This window comes from Artemia franciscana, chromosome 6 (assembly GCF_032884065.1).
Source record: "Artemia franciscana chromosome 6, ASM3288406v1, whole genome shotgun sequence".
Classification (NCBI taxonomy): Eukaryota; Metazoa; Arthropoda; class Branchiopoda; order Anostraca; family Artemiidae; genus Artemia; species Artemia franciscana.
The window spans coordinates 17,181,676-17,203,567 of NC_088868.1; the positions used below are offsets into that span (position 1 = coordinate 17,181,676).

At 36.1% G+C, this 21,892-nt stretch overlaps 1 protein-coding gene across 2 annotated transcripts in view; it reads right to left on the reverse strand.

The window, feature by feature from the left end:
* Window positions 1-2,160: 2,160 nt before the first annotated feature.
* Window positions 2,161-21,892, reverse strand: part of LOC136028119 (nucleolar protein 9-like) — a 53,792-nt gene continuing 34,060 nt past the window's right edge. For both annotated transcript variants that reach the window (XM_065705762.1, XM_065705761.1), the window contains exons 5-9: window positions 15,492-15,820; window positions 9,827-9,955; window positions 8,480-8,647; window positions 4,558-4,701; window positions 2,161-2,473 (exon numbers count right to left, since the gene is read on the reverse strand). In XM_065705762.1, the coding sequence (XP_065561834.1) occupies window positions 2,207-2,473; window positions 4,558-4,701; window positions 8,480-8,647; window positions 9,827-9,955; window positions 15,492-15,820 (1,037 nt within the window). In that variant the 3' untranslated portion in view covers window positions 2,161-2,206. The remainder of the gene's footprint in view (window positions 2,474-4,557; window positions 4,702-8,479; window positions 8,648-9,826; window positions 9,956-15,491; window positions 15,821-21,892) is intronic.

A 21,892-nucleotide genomic window follows, 5' to 3' on the forward strand; every position in this document is an offset into this window, starting at 1 on the left:
CGTAGCCCGAGCTCCAACTAAGAAACCTGCAAAATTTCATCCCCCTCCAACTTTTTCTTCATGGGGAAAATCTGGCCGAAAGTTTCGACCTGTCAACCCAAGCCCCCCTTTAACGTTGTCCGATCGGGCTGAAATTCACAAGTTAAGGTCCCCTAGGGCCCAGGAGCTTATCCGCGAAATTTCAGCTTGATCCGATAACTCCTTCCCTGTTTTCCAGAAACCACGCATAGCGACTTAAAATTCATTTACTTTTTTTTTCTAGACGCCTACAGGTCACATCCGACATCGGATCTGGGTGTACGAAGACTCATTCGATGCGGAATTCTCCGAGTAAGTGCCCATGAAAGTTTCGTAGGAAAATCTTAACCCCCCGAAAGTTTCGACCCTCCAACCCCCCCACCCCTTTTAACGTTGTCCGATCGGGCTGAAATTCACAAGTTAAGGTCCCCTACGACCCAGGAGCTTATCCGCGAAATTTCAGCTTGATCCGATAACTCCTTCCCTGTTTCCAGAAACCACCCATTAGCTATTTAAATTAACGGATTTCTCTCCATAAGAGCCCATGTTAATTTGAAATTTTTAAAAGCTATTGAGAAGTTATATTTACACACATGCAAGTTATTAGCTCAGTTGGTAGAGCGTGAGACTTTTAATCCTCGGGTCAAGGGTTCAAGTCCCTTACGGGCGGTTTTTTTTCACAACATCAAAACAGTTTTGATAACACCTGGACAGCTTATCATTTGAGAGATAACAGAATATTAGCTTCTTATGAGCAAAAGAAACATTTCGGTCATTCTATCTATTTTTTTTTCTATTTTATACAATGATTTAAAAGCGGGGGGGGGGGGGTTCCTCTCCTAATTCCTGTACGAGGAGTACAGGAATTATTAAATTACATCCACCATGGATTGTAGAAAAACGTACAGAATTAATATGAAAAAAAATTAAACCTGTACAAAAGAGTCTTTAAAAGCGGGGGTTTGCCTCTCCTAATAGTCTTCTTATAGTCCTAATAGTCTAATAGTCCCATGTTAATTTTTGAAATTCTTAAAAGTTACGAATATCAACATTCAAGTACATCAAAATAATCAGCTCGGCACGGCGAGAATGACTGCAAGCATCATAAAAATCCAGCTCCATTCCAGAAAAATTTTTGATAACACCTGGACACCTTATCATTTGAGAGATAACAGAATATTAGCTTCTTATGAGCAAAAGAAACATTTCGGTCATTCTATCTATTTTTTTCTATTTTATACAATGATTTAAAAGCGGGGGGGGGGGGGCGGCAGCCACCCAAGTTCCTCTCCTAATTCCTGTACGAGGAGTACAGGAATTATTAAATTACATCCACCATGGATTGTAGAAAAACGTACAGAAATAATATGAAAAAAACTTCGTTTTCTTAAAGAGTTAAAGAGGCTGCGTCCCAAAGTCGAACCTTAAAACGTACAGGAATTAGAAGAGGCAGTTGGGGGGCTGCCGCCCCCCAAACCCCCAGCTTTTAAAGACTCTTTTGTACAGGTTTTTTGTTTTTTTGCTAACCCCCAGCTCTTGGCTTCGGAAAGGCCCTCTTTTAATTAACAAAAAATTGAAATGAATGAATAATGGAATAACTTCGAAAAATGTTAAACACAAGAGGACAGGAGAACCATTGCGCCGAAACTAGTAATTAGTAACAATGAAGTCCCCCCCCCCCAAAAAAAAAACCTTTACAAAAGAGTCTTTAAAAGCTGGGGGTTTGGGGGGCGGCAGCCCCCCAACTGCCTCTTCTAATTCCTGTACGTTTTAAGGTTCGACTTTGGGACGCAGCCTCTTTAACTCTTTAAGAAAACGAAGTTTTTTTCATATTATTTCATTAAGATCCCATCACCCATTCATAAGTTAAAAATACTTCATTTTTTTTATTTCTTCCGAATTAACCGGCCCCCCACTCCCCCCCCCCCAGATGGTCAAATTGGGAAAACGACTATTTCTAATTTAAGCTGGTCCACTGCCAAATTTCATCGCCCCAGCTTACCTGGAAGTACATAAAGTAGCAAAACCGGGACCGACAGACAGACAGACCGACAGAATTGGTGATTGCTATATGTCACTTGGTTAATACCAAGTGCCATAATAAAACCACACGACCACTTTGAGTGACGCAAGTATCGTACATTGCAAGACAAGGGTACATTTATTTTATAGAAGCGCAAATAAGACATTAGGGCACACTCAAAAATTCTTTGAATAGCTTCCTTTTCTTTGTTTCTTGTCCCTGGAACGCTTCCCAGTCCAATTTCCGTTTCCTTAAGAGGCTCAATCCATGTTTTGCAAAAATAATTGACCCCCATTGGTTTCCAGAAACAGCTGCCTCCTTAGCCAGTAGTTCTTGACCAATAGTAGCTTTTGTTTTGATATCTGATGCTGCCCACAATGAATCGAAGGCTCGAGAACCATTTCTGGATGACGCTAGTCCTGCAAATTCGCCCTGAAAAAAGAAAATCAATCCGAAAAACATTCAATAGTTTCTTACTGAACATAATGGGTTTTGATTTAGCAGAATATGTAGTTTTCTTCAGTTGGGAAATAACACATAGGTGGCATTGAACTTCCATGCACATACAGCTAAAAAAAAAAGGGCATCCCCTTGACAAACGGCAGGTTTAATCTTACAGTTCTCTAGTCTCTAGTTGCCATTGATAGTATTGATGTGTCATATTAGCAGTAAAGACCCATTCATAATGAGATTTTGATTCTTAAATAGCGCTAATTTGAGCCAATCAGAAATTTTTCAGCCAATCAAAACTTCTATAAAAAATCTAACTGAGTCAAATTAGCACTGACTATATCTCGGTGTTTGTTAAATCTGATTGTGAATAAGCCACAACGAATCCTTAGTTTCGCCAAATGTATGGACAATATGTAAAGTAATTACACTCCTTGCAAAAATATGACATGAAAAAAAGAAGCTAAAATAAAACCAATAAAAATCAATTGAGCCAGTTGCATTTATGCCATCTGCACAGTTTAAAAAAAAACAACATTAATTTGCTAAATATCGCGGAGTTTGTTGCAGTTGGGCGAAGTTTGCACAAAGTCAATATAATGCTGTTCGTCCGCAGGTTCCGGCGAACCTACAATTGATTTAGGATCAGATACAGCGAACATTCAACCACTTGACTATTCCAAAAAATTCGAAGATAAATACAATTAAACGGTGCTAAATCAAAAAAAAGATAAAAAAGTTGTCTCTGTATTATCAAACTTATACCAAGCCTCCTTCCCAAACACAGGAAATAAATTAGTAAAAACCGGGCGTAAATCCAAGTTCTACCAGCAGACCAAGCTAAAAATAATGCCACCCAATTAAAGCTGATTTCACTTTCTTGTATATGGCAAGGCTTGTCAATTTGTACGCAATCAGCTGCGAATATTAAAGCTTCTTGTCTTTTATCCACTTTGTAAGAAAAAAGAAAAGAAAAAACAACGTTTCTAGTTTGGTAGGGGCAACTTTGCGAAATATGTTTATTTATGTGTTATTTATAGCCTTGCTAGCATACAGACTAATATTCTAAAAAAATTGGGTCTATTTTCAAGCAAAACTCACCTTTCTATCAGATTACAAGCAGAAATGCTTTGTCATTAAATGTTCACTTGAACAGGGAAAGGGGACGCAGACTTTTATGTTTGGTGGAAAGGTGGGATTAAAAATAAACATGGTAGACATATAAGCCCTTGTAATTTTTTTTTTCTGCTGGGGTCGGTTCTTTTTCTGCATCCGGTCAACAAGTAAGCTATAGGTGTATACATGAAACTTCTGAAAATAATTGCTAGTTCAAAATGACTATAAACTACACTACTGGCTTGTTGAAAATAAAGACAACCTCCAAGAAAAAAAGGACCAAATGTTCCTTGAAGCTCAATTACTCCTGTGTGATATAAGCCAGATTTTTCTGGCTCACCTGCCATTTTATGATCAAGGATTTCTACATAAAGAGACAATTTTTCATGCTTTTTGTTTCTGTTTATTTTTCAACCCAAAAGAATTTCAGAGAAGGTTATAGTGTTTCAATTATAAAACGAACAGACCGTTTGTAAGTTTGGAAATAAATTAAGTTCTATAATTTTATAATGGATGCATTCATCGTGCGAAAACCGAACGGGCCTATGAATATTTAAATAGTTTTATAGGGGAGCAAAAACATACCTTTTAAGGTCCTCATGGGAATTAATATTTAAATAAGAAAAAGTAAAAATACAGTCTTGTCTTCAGACAATTACAAAGCTTATTTTGGTTTTCTAAATTGTAAATAAAAGATGGTTCATACACCGTTTCAAAAATGGCCACATTTATCAAAAACTCCGTTGGGTAGGCAATTTTGTTCAAAACTAAATGGTAAAACCAAGACGAAACACCTTATCAATAACAACAGGAGCATCAGGGGGCCCCAAATAAACTAACTAAATTAAACTTAAGAGAAATAGTAAAAGAAATTAAAGGAACTTAATTTCAAAAAATATTAAAATTGAAGCATATAATTTAAATCCAAATACAAAAGACTGAATAATTACCTTGAGTTTGTTTCTCAGTCTATCCCTGGATTTTTCCCCAATAGAGGGTGAAGAGACAAAAGTATCCATGACGTAGCTTCCACAAGGATCACAGAATAAGTCACGTAGCTCATTTGCAGGTAGTGACAGCATACTGTTTATCATCTAGAATAAGATGGGTTTGGCTAGAGACGAATCATAATTTCATTTTGAACAGAGCAACTGTAAACTTGAAAATTCCACAACCAAAACCCACAATGTTGAAAAATTTCTAGTAGCAAAGCCTGCCAGACGACATGCAGAAGGAAAAACGTACTGTATCCTATTTTTGAAGGTCAGAGAAAAATGGTTCCACCCTAGCATAAAACCCCTCCTCCCTATTTGAAAAATTCCACCAAGATGTTTTAAAATATTGCAGTTAGACCAAATACAGTTGATTTACCAAAACAATAAGTTTGGAAATACTCGTTTAGAAAGAAAAGCCCCAATTCGTGTTTAAATCAAATCAATTCCTTTATCCATCTTCACACACATTTTGGTCTAATATCGATTTACTTACTCCACAAATATAACTTTCGTCGAACAATCTTTCTTTCAAATATTTGCCCTTCTTACTTAACGATAAACGATTTTATTATCAAACGCCTTACAGGGTCATTGCTACAGTTCTTGCTACATTAAAACATAAGACATTAAACATATAAAAATCACCTCCGCAGCCATCGCCATTTCAACTTAGAGGATGATTCGAAATATCCCAGAGTCAAACTAAAACCTAAGATATTGAAATGTCCTACTATCTGTAAAAAAAAAAACAAAAAACAAAAGAATAGTGAAATAAAGCAAATAAATATGTTCAATTATTGACAATTGAGTCCAGTATTAAAAATCTCGACGAGCAAGGTAACAAAACTACTTGGGTAATACAAATACCGAGCTGGGACCGGCTGAATATTTGGCACCGATTGAGCTACTTGTCGCGGGAGCCGTTGGCACGAAGGGAGATGCTCAAGAGGGAGTATGTCACGAAGCCATGGATTGGCCAAAATACCAATACCAAATTTAAAACACAATTCATCACGGCGTGTAGAAAGATTTGCAAGGGAAATTGTTTTGAAAGGGAGAAATAAGGGACTTTAGGAGATTTAGATACTACCAGAAGAGCTCGGTATTGGATCTTTTCCAGGCGGTCCTTCTGGTCCAAAATCAGTACGTAATGCCAAACGGGACAAGCATATTCTAACAGCAGTCTGACAAATGTAAGAAAAATACAATGACGAGCAAGGATTTTTAAAGAAACGATTCCCAGGTTTGCCCGTTTGATCATCTCTTGTGTCTGTTTTTCCAACTTAAGGTCATGTGTGAGAGATATCCTTAGGAGTTTGATATCCATGATGCTGCAACCTGAAACATTATGTAGACCAAGGGATGGGTTGTCCCTCAGGAAAGAAAAAGTTATTACGAGCGTTTCTTGACAATTAACGATCATTTTGCCCTCATCAGCTTGGCGTGATAAAGTCGCCGTTACTTTGCCTGCCTCGCTTGAAACAATCTTTTCATCCAGCTCCAGTACGCGTAAATCATAAACGTTAAAGTGTTCCGACCCACCATTTACTAACTCATTTACCATAACCAAAAGAAGTAGAGGGCGTAAAATGGTTTCCTGGGGAACTCCAGAGTAGATTGGCTGTGGATTACAATAGCCTGAATTATGTTTTTTTTTTATTTCTACCTCAAAGAAAATTTGAAACTATTGTTACTAAATATGCATCAACATTAAAAACTTACCAATAGGTTGCGGATAGGGGTTCTATGGCAGACCAATTCGAATGCTTTCTTTAGGTCAATCGCCAAGAGGTTGACCTGGCGTTCCGGTTCATCTAGATGCTTTAAAATTTATCAAGCAAGCTAATTAAGTAATGGCTTGCCGAACTCTTGGGAATACTACCAAATTGCTGAGGGTCATCTTTTATGCAGAATAAAGGTTTATAGCCACCCAGCGATGAAACTTACATAGATTTTACTAAAATAGTTGTCGTCGCAATAGGCCACATACCAGTAAAATTACAGGGGCCTCCTCTCCTGGGGACAGGGGTTATGAATCCCTTCTTCCAATTTTGTAGATACTGGCCAGACATTGCAATCTTGTTGAATATTAAAGTTAAAGGAGCACTCAAAAATTCAGGAAAAGCCTTAAAGAGGTCAATAGGAATATTGAATGGTGTAATACTCCTCCTCTTCAGTTTCATCAGTTTGACACAAACTTGGGATTCTGTGATAATTGGGAAATCCATAGAATCTGGAGACAGATGCAGAGAATCCCCCGGGTCTAGTGTGAATAATCGCTGCCAGGTGGGTGTTTAGGAGAACTGCAGTTTCTTCGTCCGGCTCATTACAGCAAAAATCCAGTCCATTCTCCATTTTACCTGTCATTTGCCTTACCCTTTTGTACTACTGTCCGGGCTTAGAATCAAATAAGTGAGATACTTCCTTTTGATAGTAAACTGGCTCTGCTTGGCGGGTCATTCGTCTAATTTCATTCTTCAGGATAGTCCCTTCTTTATGTTTTTTTTTTCTGAAAAGTTGTCTGATTTTCCTGCTTAGTGCTTTGATTTCTTTTGTAACGTATGGACGATCTGCTGAAAAATGTTTGTTAACTTTTTCAGGAAAATAGAAATGGTACTTGCCGAGAAGTTTTCTTGAAAAGTAGAGGTCATTTAATCAGCATTAGCCGCAGAAATTATACCGTCCCATTTTTCAGTCGTGAGAACGGGGGAAAAGACTATTTTTACTAACGGGAAAAGAATATCCCACTCGAACCCAGTGCGTTGAGATTCAGATTTAGAGTCTGGAAATTTCCAAATACTACTGACAAACGTAAATAGCGGAGTTTATATGATGTTTTTTTTTTTATGATTCACAGATCGAATCATAAACCAGTTTGCTAACCTAAAGTCCATAAAGTAAGTTTGTCAGTAGTGAAAGGTTCAGGAAGTACCTACAAAGTACTAAAGAAAATCTCAGCTAATTCTTAGTTAGATCATTTGGATCTTGATTTACAAAAAACTCATGGCTTTTAAATGAACAGGGAAGTCTTTCGTCTGAATCTTTTACTTCTGAATCTCTTATTTTTTTACGATAAAGTATATGAAGGAATAAACAAAGATAGACTTGCAATTTTGAAACTAAATTATCGAAAAAAAAAGGTTTTGAAACAAAATTACAAAACAAATATGTATCCCACGTTGTAGTAGGTTGTATTTTATTTTTCCGCTAAGATCTTTATATTTCCGTTCTTTACGCTTGGCTTAATTCTTATCCCGTTTGACTGGAATATGGTTGTCCTCATGAAACAAGAAAGTACATGCATCACCATTGGCTATTTCCTTGAGGAGAGAGGAAGAGAAAAGGTCATCGGGAGAGAGAAAATTTTTAGATAGCTATTTTCAGTGTTTCCTTTCTTGAGCACAGGAAAGCTGGATCGTGCTTAAGAGGGAAGGAGGATCTAGGCTAGGTCTCTAACAAAAATTAACTTTTAATTTATATTTAACTTAGTTTAAACTTAATCAATCAAGTTACCTTAACTTAAACACACTTCGAATCAATTTAACTTAGATTAATCAATTACAATATCTTTCATAAAATTTACCTGTTTTTGTTGTTTCGATTGTTACAAATTACTCCTGTCCCCTTCTCCCGAAACAAACAACTTCTAAAGTTGCTTGTTCCGCTCTACAAGAAACAGAAAGACGGAAAAGTGTTTTAAAATGGGTTATGCCCTAGGATAGGTTTTTTTGTCTATCCATCTCGAGAATTTTCCATTGATTCTTACAAATTACACGCTTTTGCAAGTTTGGAAATTAATGCTTGTTTTCATGATAGAGGCATGCATGGGAAGCAAGCAGTGGGCAATTATGTTTATGCATAAACATTATTCTCTTACCTTTATAGGTTTATTGAACCTTAATAATGTTTGTACCATTTGAGAACCAGCGTAAGTAATCTTGTTTGAGCCCTTGCTGAACTTCGACGCTTGTATTCTCAAAACAGACTGTATTAAACATGGATTATTCCCTTCGGGGTCTGTACATGACGAGAATTCTAGTAATTTCTAGAATAAAGAGACATATTAACTAGTTATTCTCAAAACGGATTGTATTAGACATGATTATTGCCTTCTGGGTCTGTGCATGACGAGATTTCTATTAAATTCTGTAATAAAGAAACATATTAACTAATTATTAAAAAAAAAACAAATCAATCTTAAATATATGCTTTATCTAAATTACAGTCAAGTCGGGGCAATAAGTAAAAGCAAGAAAAAGGGCTAGAATAACGAAGATCGAAAGCCAAAGTTACCAACAAAAACAAACAAATAGATACTAAATAAAAAAGACTAAGAAATTGGACTTTCATAAAAGTAATATATCACACATATTCCACTTATATAATCAACAAGGCACACACAGCGGAAAATAAAAAAAAAGTAAAAAAAAACGTAGACACAAAGAATGCAGCAGACTTATAAACAATTTTGAACTATAAAAGTTTTACACAATGGATGAGAAGCGACGAAACAAAAAAAATAGATTTTCAAGATTTGACTGTAAATAAAAACGCAGAGAACCTATTAAAATAACAAACATAGATTCTAGTAGATATTTATTTGCACAAAGTTTTTGTAACAGGTCTTTGTAGTACTAGCCTTAGTGTCGATTTTAATAACTGTGATGACTTAGCTCTTGATTCCAATTAACAGCTCTTTTAACTATACTTCATTTGATGTTCCAAGGAGTACTTTACGATGTCAAGGGATTTAATTTGTTGGACAGCGTTGCCATGTTTTGTTCTTACTTAGTAGAAAATATCATGGACAAACCAAGAAGTTCGTCTTCTTTTGTTTTCTATAATCTTTCAAGCCTGTCCAACAAGAAAAAGAAACCAAACAAGAAGATAAGGTCGACGAAGATTTGATATGTCCACCGTCCTAGAGTATGACAGACATACTTCCAATATATCTTGGAGACATAATTCCAATACATTCTTAGCCAGTCAATTATTATGGGTAATCATTACACAGCTGAAGTTCAAGCCAGTTTCCATTCTTGCTAAGCTATTTGAACAGCATTCCTTACATTTTAGCTTGTCATAAATATTAGGATGTATTAATAACTTTTTTACTCCCCCCCCCTTCCCATGTCATGGAAGATGTATGTCTCTGGACCCAGCATAAAACTACTAAAAATTCAGTACAGTTAAAAAAAATAATAAGAAAAAGAATTCAGCTTACGCTTAGAAAATTTCCTTGCTTAGTAACCAATTTTTGGGACGCCTTGGCAATTGCAAGCATTATCCCCCCTTCACCTTCGGTAAAAAAACGTTTGAAGTTGGGCTCTAGTTCTTCGTAAATTTCGGAAAACTGGAAAAAGGAAAAAGAGGATTGGTAATTAAACAAAAAAAACATGTCAATTAAAAAAAAATGTTAAAAAGAGAATAAAACACTCTCAGCATTTCAAGGCATAAAAACCTAACACTGTCTACTTAAAAAAAAATTGCATTTCAATATGGTAATCATTTTGGACATACTTTAGATTTTTCAACAAATATTTTAGATCTTTGTCGGATATATGTTTAGATTGAACACATTTACAACATAACTAAATAAAACCAAAAAATGTCCTTCTATTCACAGTGCAATACATATTTCACAAAGTCAAAGAAAGACACAGCTAACGAAAACCAATAAACATACCGTCAAAATTTCCCAGAGGGGTGGGCTTCCAGTACCTCAAGCTCAGTGTTACCAACATTACTTTATGCAATATATATAAAAATAGAGCGACATTAGATACCAACTACAATTTTTCAGATGATTCCGCATTTCAACAGATGAAGATGACTTAAGTAGGACTAATGGGGGAGATAGTGAAACTGAGTATGGCAATGAGAGCAATAGCACTAGTGAGAATGTTAATATGACATTGTCAAAGACATATAGCAAGCAAATTCAGCGTAGCAGAGAACCCTGTTGTAGAAGTTTCAAGCTCCTATCTACAAAAATGCGGAATTTTGTATTTTTTTCCAGAAGACAGATCGCGCATGCGTGTTTATTTATTTGTTTCCCCCCAGGGATGATCGTATCGGTCCAGTGGTCCTACAATGTCGCAAGAGGGCTCATTCTAACGGAAATTAAAAGTTCTAGAGCCCTCTTTAAGGGACCAAAAAAAAATTAGAGGGCATCCAGGCCCCCTCCCACGCTCATTTTTCCCAAAGACTTCGGACCGAAATTCGGAGATATCCATTCTGTTTAGCATAGTCGAAAAACCTAATAATTATGTCTTTCGGTACGACCTAATCCCCCAGAGTCCCCGGAGGAGGGGCTACAAGTTACAAACTTTGACCATTGTTTACATAGAGTAAGGGTTATTAGGAAGGTACAGACGTTTTCAGGGGGACTTTTTCATGCTGAGCGGGAGGTGGGTCGGGGTCGGGGTTACGTGGGAGGATCTTTCCATGGAGGTATTTATCATGAGGGAAGAGAATTTCCATGAAGGGGCAGCAGGATTTTTTAGCATTATTTAAAAAAAAAAAAAAACAATGAGAAAATGAACAAAAGATGATTCAGCTGGATGTAAGGAACAGTATTAAAACCTAAAAAACATAAATTATTACATAAATAAGGGGTTCATCTTCTTCACATTACCTCGCTCTTTACACCAAAGTATTTTTAGTAATTTCACTATTTATTCTACGACTTTTGTGATTCAGGGGTCATTCTTAGAGAATCGGGACAAAATTCAAGCTTTAGTGTAAAGAGCAAGGTATTGACGAGGGGGCGAACCCTCTCATATATGTAATACAAATATAAGAAATAGAAGTTCGTTACGTAAGTTACATTACTAATAAAAAGTTCGGAAAAAAAAGTTCTAGTTGCCTTTTCAAGTAACCAAAAATTGGAGGGCACTAGGCCTCCTCCCCCACCCCTTTCTTTTAAATCGAAGTCGTCCGATAAAAACTATGAGAAAGCCATTTAGCCGAAAAAAAAAATTAATATGCAAATTTTGTTTTAATTATTCATGTGCAGTGAGCCAAAATCAAAACATGCATTAATTCAAAAACATTCAGAAATTAAATAAAAAAAACAAGTTTTTTTTTAAAACTGTAAGTAAAGAGCGACATTAAAATTAAAACGAACAGGAATTATATCGTATATTAGAGGGGTTGTCCCCACCTCAGCGCCTCGCTCTTTACGCTAAAGTTTTTTTTATTGTTTTAAAAGTAGAGTTGTGAGAAAGAGTCAGACTTTTGCGTAAAGAGCCAGGGTCTGAGGAGGGGACGACCCCTTTCATATACGGAATAATTTCTGTTCGTTTTAAGTTTTAACGTCGCTCCTGACTTGCAGTTAAAAAAAAAAAAAAATTATATATTTAATCTACCGAAGGGTTACACCCATATGGCTCCAGACTCAGTGCATGGGTCCATAGAATTCAAGCTTCGAAACAAATACGTTTTGGACTTTGGATGCCCGTGCGAATTTATTGAAAAAGCAATATGTGTAACTAAACTGCAAGGGGGCACTTTGATGGATATTGACAAGTAGATTTCCATCAAATCTCCATCCCCGTTGAACAAATTTTCTCAAGTAAGATTTGACCGTGGTGAAACATCCATGTTGTACAATACCTCACTAGACAGCAAAGAGAATTCTTTAGATTTTGTGCTGAAAAAATGTAAAAAAGTGATCAAAGAGGGTACAGAAACATCCTCTTGGGGAGAAGCTAAACCGAGGGAAAGGGGTCAAGCCTGATAAAAAAAAGATAAAATATTGGCGAAGCTTGTGCCTTTAATGCCAGAAAATCGCAGAATTTTTTAAAAGACATGCCATCTGGTACCCATTCCATTGACTTACTGAAGAGTGTTCTAATTATTCTATTTTTGTGATCTGAAAATGATTTTTCTCTTACTTCCTAAATAAATAACTGAATCCCTATATGTGTTCCAATGGTAAAAACGCGTATTTGCGGATATACGTGTTTTACCTGATGGAGTTCCTACAAGACTAAGAAATACGCCAATGGTAAAACATGCACATGACATTTTCACTTTTTATTTAAACCTTTTCACTTGAACAACTTTTCACTCGAATCCTATGTTTAGTGTTGTGCAACTGGCGGGAAAAGTGCCGCAAAACTTGAGAAACTTTGAAGACGGTTTCCGCAAAATAATGAAGTGTAAAATACACGCATTTATCTCATCAAAAAAAGCTATGATAGGAGTAGTACATAAAATTGAATCTAATACAATTGAAGCTAATAAGTTTGGAAAGTTTTTTTTTACTTTATTGCTATGTAGCAATTTAAACAGATTGATTGGCATTGTGAAATTCCTTTTTACTCCAATGATACGATTACAAATCCAATTAAAACGCCTTATATAAAATGGATACTATCACAGTTCGAAATAGGCCGAAAGTGAACTATGACAAATACAAAAACCATGACTAGTTGTCAAATCGCCCTTTACTAGCTGTTAATGATCTAAGTTACAAATCAGCTATTGTCTTACAAAATTAGGCTCGTAAAAGGAAGAAGATGACGTTCCAATTCGTGGGCTGCGGCATAGTGAAATTTCAATGGGACATTGAAAATGTTTTATCCAAAAATGACAGTCCTTAAAACCATATTTTTTCTTAAAACTACATTCACCCGCTGCTCCGCAACCTCAAAATAACTCTACGGCAAAACCATTGATCTATTTTCTAAAGTACTAGCTACAAACGGCAACATCAAAGGAAACCATCTACATTTGTGAAGCCTCTTTACATCAACATACTAGATCATAGATGGCCTTGTCAACAAGATCCCGTTTACTTAAAGGCCTTTTCCGCCATCCGATGAACCAACTTACAAATGGCTTTCGTCTGACAAAATTAGACATTTAGAAGGAAGAAGATGATGTCCAACTTCCTGGGCAGCGGGATAGGAAAATTTTAATGGGAGAGTTGAAAAAACCCTCTTCTAAAAATAACAGTCCTTATGATTTGTAATTTGGTTCATTGACAAATGACGATTTTCTGTTACTTCTTGAAGAAAAAGTGTTTGCTAACAAAACTTGTTGACAATTTTTTCTTAGAAGTATATTAATTGAAAAAGAAATTCGAAAAAAATAAGAGCTCGTAAGATAAACTTAGGCTAGTCAACTGGGCTAGCTTGTGTCAGAAGATGTTTGTACTAAACAAACCAAAGTATTCACTAACTAAAAAATACTACAAGTAAAGCTCCTTTCAAATGTTTTAAGCAGTGGTTACCAGACTCTCAAGTGACTGAGCAGCCTTAAGTCTCATAAGCATCATTGTTAGCTACACAACAAAGCAGAAAAAAACACACGTTTCTGTCTTTGCTGAAGCTCGCCAGTACTAGAACAACAGAGTCAGTTGAAAGTAAATCCAAAAGTATTTAAATATATTTAAAGTTTTTAGACAAATAGGACGTTTCTGGCTATTGATCTTGCTTTACCGATTGGTAGCACCCAAGAAAAAGCAAGGTTAGTTTTGATACATTTTCCCATAGGAAAACGAAAAAGGTAGCATAATTTCTCTGTAAGCTAGTTAATTCGAACTGGCTTTGGGTTAAAAAATACGCTTTGATTTACCACACCAAGGCATTCGTTTTACGAAAGCTGAACCAGAGCAACGAGTATTAGCAAACTGTGCATTTTACTAATGAAAAGAAAGAGGTAGCAAGACCTATTTCTAATTTTGATTAAACCTCTTTCTAAAAGAAAACGCTTTGATTTGCCTGACCCGAGGCCTTAATAAATATGAAAGCTGAACAAGAGCAACGAGCATTAGCAAATTGTACATTTTACAAAAGAAAAGAAAAAGGTAGCAAGACCTTTTTCTAATTTTGATTAAACCTCTTTCTAAAAGAAAACGCTTTGATTTGCCTGACCCAAGGCCTTAATAAATATGAAAGCTGAACAAGAGCAACGAGCATTAGCAAATTGTACATTTTACAAAAGAAAAGAAAGAGGTAGCAAGACCTGTTTCTAATTTTGATCAAACCTCTTTCTAAAAGAAAACGCTTTGATTTGCCTGACCCAAGGCCTTAATATATATGAAAGCTGAACAAGAGCAACGATCATTAGCAAATTGTACATTTTACAAAAGAAAAGAAAGAGGTAGCAAGACGTCTTTCTAATTTTGATTAAACCTCTTTCTAAAAGAAAACGCTTTGATTTGCCTGACCCAAGGCCTTAATAAATATGAAAGCTGAACAAGAGCAACGAGCATTAGCAAATTGTACATTTTACAAAAGAAAAGAAAGAGGTAGCAAGACCTCTTTCTAATTTTGATTAAACCTCTTTCTAAAAGACAACGCTTTGATTTGCTTGACCCAAGGCCTTAATAAATATGAAAGCTGAACAAGAGCAACGAGTAAAACAGTTCAAAAGAGGGATGAAACCTTTTTATTGACAGTGAACAGATACAAAATTTAACTGGATATTTCGAATACATATACAGTGTTCATCATCAGCAGTAAAACACTGAACACTGATGATGAACACTGTATATGTGTTCGAAATATCCAGTTAAATTTTGTTTCTGTTCACTGTCAATAAAAAGGTTTCATCCCTATCTTGAACTTTTTTACTTTCGTCATGGAAAGGCAGTGTGGTCTTCGAAGTTATCTAAGAGCAACGAGTATTAGCAAACTGTATATTTTACTAATGAAAAGAAAGAGGTAAACATCTAATAAATATGAAAGCTGAACAAGAGCAACGAGAATTAGCAAACTGTACATTTTACTAATGAAAAGAAAGAGGTAGCAAGAAAGTACAGGGAAGGGAAAAATATATTATGCCGCTATATTGATGAAATGTTTTAAGCCATATTATATTTTCTTTTGTAACAAAAATCTTTGATATCAACTACAAAAGAAAATCAGTTCACATACCTTTTCTTTATCCTTGCACCCTCCTATTAAAGAAATAACTGCAAATTTAGATTCAGTTTCGCAAAGATCTACAAGCCTCCCTTTGAAAAGCTTTTCATAGGCCTTATCATAAAACGTGGACGAGCCAACCGACAACGCCACCTCCAATGTCCTTTGAGCACAATTATCTTGAAATACATAAGGTAGCGTGTTTTCTGTTCCTTCTTCCTGTGAAAAACATTTAGAATACAGCAAGTCTAACAATGGAGGTAATAGCTTCCCTAGACTTCCGTTAAGAACCAGGATTAGAGTTTGTAGAGTGGCTGCAGAAGCTTCGTTGTAAGCCAAGTCTAGAGAAAAAGGATGAGGATAAAAGGAGTGTAAGACAGTAATAAGGAGTTGAAGGATTAGGGAAAAAATTTATCGAATATAAAATAAACTTTATTTTAATATGCTCTATATAAAAGATTTTTTACAGAAAAAGTTTTACAGAAGAATTTTACAGAAAACTTTACAACAGGATTTAAATGAAATATGTATCACGAAAGTATTTACAAAAGAAAAAGGTTTTCATTAATCTACTAAGGCAGTTGCATTATTATACTTTTATTTGCCTCGTAAATACAAAAACTGAGGAGTAGTAACAAATATAAAAGAAATTCTAGTCATATCAATACAAAATAGCAGCCTCAAAATAGCAAATACGGAAAAATCAATTAAAAACAATTGCACATGCGACTTTCAAATTATTGCAAATAAAGGAAATAGATTTGTGTCACGTAAATGATTTTTAGACTTTTTTGCAAGAAGATCACACTTAATCTTTACTATTTCAAGCGGGTCTTTAATTCTATAATATGAAAAAAACTTCGTTTTCTTAAAGAGTTAAAGAGGCTGCGTCCCAAAGTCGAACCTTAAAACGTACAGGAATTAGAAGAGGCAGTTGGGGGGCTGCCGCCCCCCAAACCCCCAGCTTTTAAAGACTCTTTTGTACAGGTTTTTTTTTGGGGGGGGGGAGACTTCATTGTTACTAATTACTAGTTTCGGCGCAATGGTTCTCCTGTCCTCTTGTGTTTAACATTTTTCGAAGTTATTCCATTATTCATTCATTTCAATTTTTTGTTAATTAAAAGAGGGCCTTTCCGAAGCCAAGAGCTGGGGGTTAGCAAAAAAACAAAAAACCTGTACAAAAGAGTCTTTAAAAGCTGGGGGTTTGGGGGGCGGCAGCCCCCCAACTGCCTCTTCTAATTCCTGTACGTTTTAAGGTTCGACTTTGGGACGCAGCCTCTTTAACTCTTTAAGAAAACGAAGTTTTTTTCATATTATTTCTGTACGTTTTTCTACAATCCATGGTGGATGTAATTTAATAATTCCTGTACTCCTCGTACAGGAATTAGGAGAGGAACTTGGGTGGCTGCCGCCCCCCCCCCGCTTTTAAATCATTGTATAAAATAGAAAAAAAATAGATAGAATGACCGAAATGTTTCTTTTGCTCATAAGAAGCTAATATTCTGTTATCTCTCAAATGATAAGCTGTCCAGGTGTTATCAAAAATTTTTCTGGAATGGAGCTGGATTTTTATGATGCTTGCAGTCATTCTCGCCGTGCCGAGCTGATTATTTTGATGTACTTGAATGTTGATATTCGTAACTTTTAAGAATTTCAAAAATTAACATGGGACTATTAGACTATTAGGACTATAAGAAGACTATTAGGAGAGGCAAACCCCCCGCTTTTAAAGACTCTTTTGTACAGGTTTAATTTTTTTTCATATTAATTCTGTACGTTTTTCTACAATCCATGGTGGATGTAATTTAATAATTCCTGTACTCCTCGTACAGGAATTAGGAGAGGAACCCCCCCCCCGCTTTTAAATCATTGTATAAAATAGAAAAAAAATAGATAGAATGACCGAAATGTTTCTTTTGCTCATGAGAAGCTAATATTCTGTTATCTCTCAAATGATAAGCTGTCCAAGTGTTATCAAAATTTTTTTGATGTTGTGAAAAAAAACCGCCCGTAAGGGACTTGAACCCTTGACCCGAAGATTAAAAGTCTCACGCTCTACCAACTGAGCTAATAACTTGCATGTGTGTAAATATAACTTCTCAATAGCTTTTAAAAATTTCAAATTAACATGGGCTCTTATGGAGAGAAATCCGTTAATTTAAATAGCTAATGGGTGGTTTCTGGAAAACAGGGAAGGAGTTCGCGGATAAGCTCCTGGGCCGTAGGGGACCTTAACTTGTGAATTTCAGCCCGATCGGACAACGTTAAAAGGGGTGGGGGGGATTGGAGGGTCGAAACTTTCGGGGGGTTAAGATTTTCCTACGAAACTTTCATGGGCACTTACTCGGAGAATTCCGCATCGAATGAGTCTTCGTACACCCAGATCCGATGTCGGATGTGACCTGTAGGCGTGGCGAAAAAAAAGTAAATGAATTTTAAGTGGCTATGCGTGGTTTCTGGAAAACAGGGAAGGAGTTATCGGATCAAGCTGAAATTTCGCGGATAAGCTCCTGGGCCCTAGGGGACCTTAACTTGTGAATTTCAGCCCGATCGGACAACGTTAAAGAGGGGCTTGGGTTGACAGGTCGAAACTTTCGGCCAGATTTTCCCCATGAAGAAAAAGTTGGAGGGGGATGAAATTTTGCAGGTTTCTTAGTTGGAGCTCGGGCTACGAAATGCATCCCTCCCCATCCGTCTGCGACCACTGGAACCGAAGATCGCTTAACATTGTCGTGTGTCGCCTCTTTATAGAGGCACGAGTGTGCCTCCTTGATTTATACTTTTCAAGGATGTATTACAAGTGCTTAGAGGGAAACAAAGGGAAATCAAAATATTTGAAATTTGCCACTTTAATTTGAGAATAAAAAGAAGCAAAAAAACTTGTTCAAATTGAAGGAGACATTTAGTTATTATTATTTTTTTTTTCTACATCAAATCATGTTTGAATTTATTTGAATCTATAAATGACTTGCACCTATCTAAGACAAATAGGTTTCTATAACTCTGAGCTTTGATGAGAGGGGGCCATAACAGGACATTTCCAGGGATATTAAGGAGTGAAGAACATACTATAGTCCTTTAATAAGCCAAGGTTTTTCAAACTTTCCTGAAGCAAGAAAATCCCTGGGCAATCTTGGGTATGGGGAGACATTTTCCCTTTTTCCTGCAATTGTGTTCAGTTCAAACGTTTTCTATGTCGTATTTACATTTACATTCAACTAACATAAGCTAAAACGATCATGTCTATATAGAAAAAAGTTAATGAAATTATGCTTAAATACTGCTATTATATAGGTATTAAATGATCATTAAATATAAATATGAAATAAATTAAGCATTAAATAATACTTAAAAGTGCAACATCAGAAATTCAAAGTACTAACTACTTCAAGGGCAAAACTAAACGTCAAGCAATAAAATCAATAATTGAAACGGAATAAAACACATAACGAGCCAATTACGATATTTCCACTTTCCAGAATTTTCAACAGGGTGATATTATGTGAAATCAGAATTATTATTATTTTTCTGAAGCAACTGCAAGAAACCTGACACAACAATATGCTGTAAAACAACTTGTGCAGGTAAATCTGCACAAGCAGTCTCAAATTGTCCATGCTAAATTACCATATCCAAGACCAACACCATATCCAAGAGGGGGGAGGGGGGAGGTAATGAGTATAAACACCACCGGGAAAAAATTGTCCCAATCATAACCCCCATCCCCCTCCCCGAACAAAAATGCTGGATACGCCTTTGAAGTTATAATTATATTATTGTTAGTGTTATCCAAATTGCGTAATTTGAAGCTCTTTCGTAGCTACACAAAGCTCTTTAGGTCTGAGGGAGTGGTCAGAGGCTTTTTCATGAGGGGGATAATGCACACGTCGTATAACAGAAAAACCAAATAGTTGTTCAAGATGCAATATACGTTGTGCAGATCCTAGTGGTTAGTGCAGATCTTAGTGCAGAAACCAGTTTTTTTTGTTGCGAGCAGAAACGACATGAGATGCATGAAAGTCATTTTTTGTACAAAAAAATGTCTTTACGAGGGAGCTTTATGCCATTTTATTTAAGCTTACACCAGCAACTTGTCAAACATAGAAAAACTTTTTCAGCAAACCGCTCAAATTATTCAACAGTTCGTGGTAACGAACTGTAGTAAGGAGCGACCCGTCTCAATAGTAACCGAAACTCTAAAAAAAACAGAAATTTGTTTCTGTTTTTGCAATCAAAAGAATCGCATTTTAATACTAATTTCGAATATACAAGTTTCATCAGGTATAGTCTTAACCATCAAAAGTTACGAGCCTGAAAAATGTGCCTTATTTTAGAAAACAGGAGGAAACACCCCCTAAAAGGCATAGAATCTGAAAGAAAATCACACCACCTAATTCCACGTATCAGAAAACCCTACTGTAGAAGTTCGAAATGTGGAATTTTGTATTTTTCACCAAAAGACAGATCACGGATGCGCGTTCATTTATTTGTCTTTTTTATTTGTTATTCCCAGGGGTGATCGTATCGACCCAGTGGTCCTACAATGTCACGAGAGGGCTCATTCTAACGGAAACTAAAAATTCTACTGCCCCTTTTAAATGACCAAAAATTAGAGGGCACCTAGGCCCCCTCCCTCGCTAATCGTTTTCCCGAAGTCACCAGATGACAATTTTGACATTGCCACTTTGTTCAGCATAGTCGAAAAACCAAATAACTATGTCTTTGGGGACGACTTAATCCCCCACAGTCCCCGTGGGAGAGGCTGCAAGCTACAAACTTCGACCGTCGTTTACATAAAGTAATGTTTATTGGGAAGTGTACAGACGTTTTCAGGGGGACTTTTTCACGGGGGGGGGGGTCAGGGGAAGGAGGTTACGTAGGAGGGTCTTTCCATGGAGGAATTTATCATGAGGGAAGAAAATTTCCATGAAGGGCGTGTAGGATTTTCTAGCATTATTTAAACGAAAAAAAAAAGTTTTTTTCAACTGCAAGTTAGGAGCAGCATTAAAACTTGCAACGAACAGAAATTATTACGTATATAAGGGGGTTCGTCTCCTCAATACCTCGCTCTTTACGCTAAAGTATTATTAGTAATTTCAACTATTTATTCTACGGCCTTTGTGATTCAGGGGTCATTCTTAAAGAATTGGGACAAAATTCAAGCTTTACCCTAAAGAGCGAGGTACTGACGAGGGGGCGAACCCCCTCATATACGTGATAAAAATATACAAATATGGAAGTTCGTTACGTAAGTTAATTCGTAAGTTACGTACATTTATTACTAATAAAAACATTAGTAAAAAAATAAAAAGTTCTAGTTGCCTTTTTAAATAACCAAAAATTGGAGGGCAACTATGCCTCCTCCCCCACCTTTATCAAAAACTATGAGAAAGCCATTTAGCCAAAAAAAGCCAAAAATCAAAACATGCATTAATTCATAAACGTTCAGAAATTAAATAAAAAAAAAAAATTTTCAACTGAAAGTGAGGAGCGACATTAAAACGTACAGAAATTATTCCGTATACGAAAGGAGTTGTCCCCTCCTCGACGCCTCACTCTTTACGCTATTTTTTTATTGTTTTAAGCAGTAGAGTTGTGAGAAAGAGTCAAACTTTAGTGTAAAGAGCGAGGTGACGAGGGGGCGACAACCCCTTTCTTATACGGAATAATTTCCCTACTTTAAGGGAATTGGGGCTTCTTACTTTCAATTGAAAAAAACTTGTTTTTTATTTATTAAATGGAAATTAAATCCTACAAAGCATTCTATCATCCTGATAAAACCCTTCTCATCTTGATCAAACACTTCGCTGTAACGAACTGAAAGTAAAGAGCGACCCGGCTCAATAGTAACAGAAACTATAAAAAACGGAATTTTGATACAAATAGATACATCAAAAGAATCGCATTTTTATGCTGATCTTAAATATATGTTTTTACCCATCAAAAGTTAGGATCTCGTGGGAGGATCTTTGAAGGGAAATTTTCATGAATTTTATTGATGTAATTTTATTTTAAATACATTCAGAAATTAAATTTTACAAAAACAACTTTTTTCAACTGAAAGTAAGGAATAACATTAAAACTTAAAACGAGCAGATATTATACCAATAACGTATATGAGGGTGTTCGGCACCTCGTCAATACCTCGTTCTTTACGCTAAAGTATTTTTAGTGATTTCAAAGGAGCTATTTATTCTAATTAAATGGCTTTTGGGATTCAGGGGACATTCTTCTTAAAAAATTGGAACCCGATTCGAACTTTAGCGCAAAGAGGGAGGTATTGACGAAAGGGGGAACCTCCTCATATTACGGATAAAGAAGTTTCTTCCCTCGTCAGTACCTCTCTCTTTATGCTAAAGTTAGAGTTTTGTTAAATAATTGCCGATATAAACAGTAGTTTGTTTGTGCAATTT